Source organism: Tachysurus vachellii, chromosome 10 (genome assembly GCF_030014155.1).
Source record: "Tachysurus vachellii isolate PV-2020 chromosome 10, HZAU_Pvac_v1, whole genome shotgun sequence".
Lineage (NCBI taxonomy): Eukaryota > Metazoa > Chordata > Actinopteri > Siluriformes > Bagridae > Tachysurus > Tachysurus vachellii.
In genome coordinates, this window is record NC_083469.1 from 26,784,580 (window position 1) to 26,789,579 (window position 5,000).

At 42.8% G+C, this 5,000-nt stretch overlaps 1 protein-coding gene across 2 annotated transcripts in view; it reads left to right on the forward strand.

The window, feature by feature from the left end:
• tdp1 (tyrosyl-DNA phosphodiesterase 1) overlaps positions 1-5,000 on the forward strand; it is a 27,047-nt gene that overhangs the window by 17,110 nt on the left and 4,937 nt on the right. For both annotated transcript variants that reach the window (XM_060880493.1, XM_060880495.1), the window contains 2 exons: positions 600-702; positions 4,922-5,000. The exon at positions 4,922-5,000 is cut by the window's right edge and continues 27 nt beyond it. In XM_060880493.1, the coding sequence (XP_060736476.1) occupies positions 600-702; positions 4,922-5,000 (182 nt within the window). The remainder of the gene's footprint in view (positions 1-599; positions 703-4,921) is intronic.

The window sequence follows — 5,000 nt, forward strand, 5'->3', positions numbered from 1 at the left end:
ATATTTCCCACTCTCATATCCTTCTAAGTTGTTCCTGCTGGACGGTGTGCATCAGCCCGTGTGTGGAGCACTGGTACATTTACACAGGGATGTTCTCTTTCATGAAGATTAAAGCCTCTTGAGTCGGACGCAGCTGAGCTTGAAGTACGTTTTCACTCCAACATCAGCATCCTGACTCGCTCTTGCTCAGGCTCTGGAGCTCTCACAGTGCTGTTACTGTGTAACGTTTGTGATTGTAACGGTTGTCATCCTAGCGATCATGCCTCGTGCGGTAAATGTCTTCTATTAGCATATATTTCAGAATCACTGAATAATAATCTGTCTACTAAAAAGTATCCAGGCTAATTCTGAGGCTTGTGGCTAAGTTTCCAGTTTGATTTGCATACCGAATGCGATTGGATAGCGTTACTATATTTTGTGACATCACAAAACTGCACTCACAAATATTTACTGCTTAAATTACTTTAATTACTACAGAAAATAACTCAGACCTAAGACCAGGCTACATACTGTATGTGGAACCACCACAAAAAAAAAAAGCTGGTTTTTTTTTAATTAAAATATTTTTTGTGCTTTTTTCCTGCATGTATGATCCACAGTGCCAATTTGTCCAAGGCTGCCTGGGGTGCGCTGGAGAAAAACAATACACAGATGATGGTACGTTCCTACGAGCTCGGGGTTCTGTTCCTGCCTTCAGCCTTCGTAAGTACCCCGACTTTCTAACTCAGGAAAATGTCCCAGTATGGTTGTGGATATTAATATATATCTAATATATATATATCGTCGCTGTCGGGCGGAAACCTCGTATGTCCAAATTTGGTCAATTTCATATTTTTTCACATATCTATGCTATTGGTCAGTCCCCACGTGGGTCTGTTATTTTTACAAGTTATTAACCAATCTAAAGTCTTGAAAATAGCTTGAGGGCAAATCTCATAACTCCATTGGACACTTCAACTGTCCACCTCTTCCTCACTCCGTGGGAGAGCTTCACGGCATATTTCTCCTCAAGAAGAGTCGCAACGAATCAACACGTCTTCTGAGGTAAATGTCTTCAAAACACTGGGCTCAAAGAAAAAAAAATCGTGACCCCCGCTAGTTCTGGTGCTCGTCTGAGGACAGGAATTTAGTGCAAGACAATCCACTGTAACGCGGACTAAACCCTGTGTACTGCAGATAAGGTATGGCGTTTTTTTAATTTCCTGAAAAATAATGGTTTTGGAGATACGAGGATTCCGTCTGACAGCGACGATATATTAGATTTTATTTTTTGATGTTGCACGTGTTCAGACGACACACCGACAAATTCAAACGATCAAGGATTGTAAAGTTTTACACAAAAACTTGTCAGTAAAGTAAAAGGGAGGGGAAAAAAACTAATACAGTTACACGTGTAAACTTCCTGTCATCCATATAAAGGATAAAAATCTAGGATAAAAAAATTTTTTTATGCAAAACACACCAAAGGTTTTTTTTAAGAGCACAAATCGGTTAATAGAGCTAAAAAATAAATAATGACTTTTATTTAAAGGTGAGGTCTCCGTTGTTTGAGAAATGCTTCAGAAAACCGAGTCGGGCCGCCAAACAAAACAAAAACAAAACAAACGTGTAGCCAATGAGCAGAAAGGGGCGGGGCTTGTCAATATGCGGCGGAGAGAGTGTTCAGTGCGCATGTGTGACATTAGCAGTAAGCGGTTTTAACATTGACATGGAGGATAAAAACAAAGAAAGAAAGAGAAGAAAGACTTACGATAAGGTAAGAAGTAGGACGTGTTAATATAGGATCAGCTTTCCAGCGCTGGAGAGAACTGAACGTCTTCGGCGTGAAACGGAGCTAAACCTTTCTGACATAATAGTTGCCTGGGTTATACTTGGGTTATAATTGTCTGGTGTATGTGTGGGGCGGAGCTATCAATACAGGGGTGGGACCCATTTGGGTTAGGGGTGTGTTTGTTTTTGGTGATTTCAAATGTCAACATTGGCTTTCAAACAACGGAGACCCCACCTTTAAAGTGGAACTAAATTAAAATGTTTCTCAGTGTTCACGTATTGGATTTTTAGTGACCGCTTTCGTTCGCCAGATAAATATGTCTCTTGTTCAAGTCTCTGAAGAAACATCAGAAGTTATCTGAGCACTTTGTGTTTGCACAGACGAGGTCTTTGAGTTCTTTGGTTTTTTTTTTTCAGTATGTGCCGGGTTGCTGCTAGGTAGCGTAAATGTAGTAAAGCCTACACCATGCAGCCGACAGCAGCAGCACATTTCTTTTTATTCCCCCCCGAGAGTATGAACATAGGCGGCTTTTGTGCAGTCCGTGAGCATTCTCGCTGGGTGATTTGTCCTTGTTGGATTACTTCAAAAGTTGCTAAGCAACAGTAAAGCTCAGTTCACTAGCTGTGTTAGAAATGTGGGGGGCTGTGAGTGACCGAAAGAGTACCGGCATAGGATGTGCTCTTTTACTGAAGAAAATATGTTTCGCTTCGTTCCAGACGGCTGAACAGCCCGTAATTATTTTACTCAATCTTTTGAACTGTTTGCCGCTCAAAAATGTCTCATGTATAAATTCCAGGTTAATTCCATCACTTGGTTTCTAAGCAAAATGTGACATGACAGAAAATCAGGTCACATTCATCACACCGCTTTACAAAGAAAGTCTGCTTTGACATTTGCTCCGATGGAGCATTAATTCAAATGATCATCCGCTGAAAGAACAGACAGACAGGACGAGTCCGACGAACAGTATTTCTATTGTGCTCCTAATTAAAGCGTAATCATAATCTGAAAAGCCATATTCATTTAGCAGTCATTAAAGGCAGGGTGCATGATGTTTGAGAAATGCTTCAGAAAACTGAGTCAGACCGATGTTGTGGAAGTTCCGAGCTTAGAGAGATTTAAAGAATAAAGTATAACACTGGTAGACACGAGCGAGAGTAAAAAGGTTACACAATTTATTGTGCTCAGCTGCGCAGCAGGACCCAACACTCCACATGTAGCGTGAGGGATGAAGGGCCAAGATCATATGTAAAAGCAAAACATCATCAATCATTGGCTCAAAATTACCTCATGCATCTCCTGACCAAGCTAATCTGACCAGGCCAAGGTCTTCTAGAGGACCTATTGGACATTGTTTATGGACAACTCGTCCCCAGTCCCTACCGCCCTTGTCATAATCTTAACAAAACCTACTGATGACGATGTCAGTCTCTGGTCATGACGAAGGAGGACCCGTGTTAATATAGAATCAGGTTTCCAGCGCTGATTTATTGCTGATTTATTTATTAATATAACCCATTTATTGATAAAAATATCCCCTCGGCCAGCTGCCCCAGCAGGTTCCGCCATAATAGTTGCCTGAATTATGTATGTATGTGTGGGTGGGTATGTATGTATGTGTTTCCTCCGGGTACTCCAGTTTCCTCCCCCGGTCCAAAGACATGCATGGTAGGTTGATTGGCATCTCTGGAAAATTGTCCGTAGTGTGTGAGTGTGTGAGTGAATGAGAGTGTGTGTGTGTGCCCTGCGATGGGTTGGCACTCCGTCCAGGGTGTATCCTGCCTTGATGCCCGATGACGCCTGAGATAGGCACAGGCTCCCCGTGACCCGAGGTAGTTCAGATAAGCGGTAGAAGATGAGTGAATGAATGAATGAATGTGTGGGGCGGAGCTATCAAAACAGGGGTGACACCCATTTGGGTTAGGGGCGTGTTTGTTTTGGTGATTTCAAATGTCAACATTGGCTTTCAAACATCGTGCACCGCACCTTTAACCATAATCAGACAGGACTCCGTCTCTGTAGCTGGAGTGTACAGCTGAACGTTAGCGAGTCTTTAGCAGATTCCATGGACATCACTGCTAGTGTTGTAGTGAGGCTGAAGTAAGGACATGGCATGCATGGAGGTGTCAGGTGGAAGCCTGATCGTTCCATTAGTCCCTGACCGGTCTGTGTCCTTTTAGAGCGTAGAGACGACCGAACCGTGTCGGCTTGTCACATGAACTTTATCCTGTAGCGCTGATACACAATCACTTATCATCTACTCCAACATCGTTAGTAGACTGATAGCTCCTGACAGGTGGATCGGTGTACGGACCGATCGGTGTATGGACAATTCGAACGATACAATGCACGGAGAGATGGATCGTTGATGGATAAGTAGAAAACGAGCCGTCCGAACAGACGATCGGACGAACGGACGGAAAAGTTCAACGGATTTGTCGATGTGTCTGTAGGTGAATGAATTCAACGGTTTTTACGGACATAAAATAATCACAGCTCCATCATCAGCAGATTCAAGTTTCCATGGTTATGCGAGCGAGGGAGAATTCACTCAGACTGCAGACACATTAAGGTTTGAGTAAATGATAGTACAGTGGTTTATATAACTGTACATTTGTGCTTGTCATTGATCTGCTTTAGCTCTGGGTTTCAGGCTGAACCCCCTGAGCTGCAGGCAGTCAGTGGAATCATTAAGCAGTAGCAGGTTCATATAATGGCTTTAGTTCCCGCTGCACTTAGCACTAAATCTAACGTGTTCAGTTTTTGGAATCCTGTAACTTCACAATCTTTATTGTTACCCCGGAGCTGTGAGTTACAACATCGTTATTTCGACAAAACAAACAAAAAGAAATGAATCAAATGTTTTCTTGCTAAGCTGCTGGAAAAAAAAAGGGATTCTCTCACCAGCTTAAACCTCAGGTCAGGTAAATTTCAGAAAAGGTAAATTCTACGATGGCGAGAGACGGACGAGAGAACGGTGAGATCGTTCGTTCCGCCTGAACGTAGCTTAGTCCGCACTAAGGACACTTTATCCTAGCAGAAGAAACATTAACACCTTTTCACCATCTCGCACTCCACAGTGGCTCAACATACAGGAAGCTCTCTGAACGAGCTTTTAATCTTCTTTCTATAACGTCTCTCTCTCTACAGAACATGAGCACATTTCCAGTGGAGAAGAACATCTTCCCCATCTCCAGCTCCTCCACGGGTTTCCCTGTACCTTTTGATT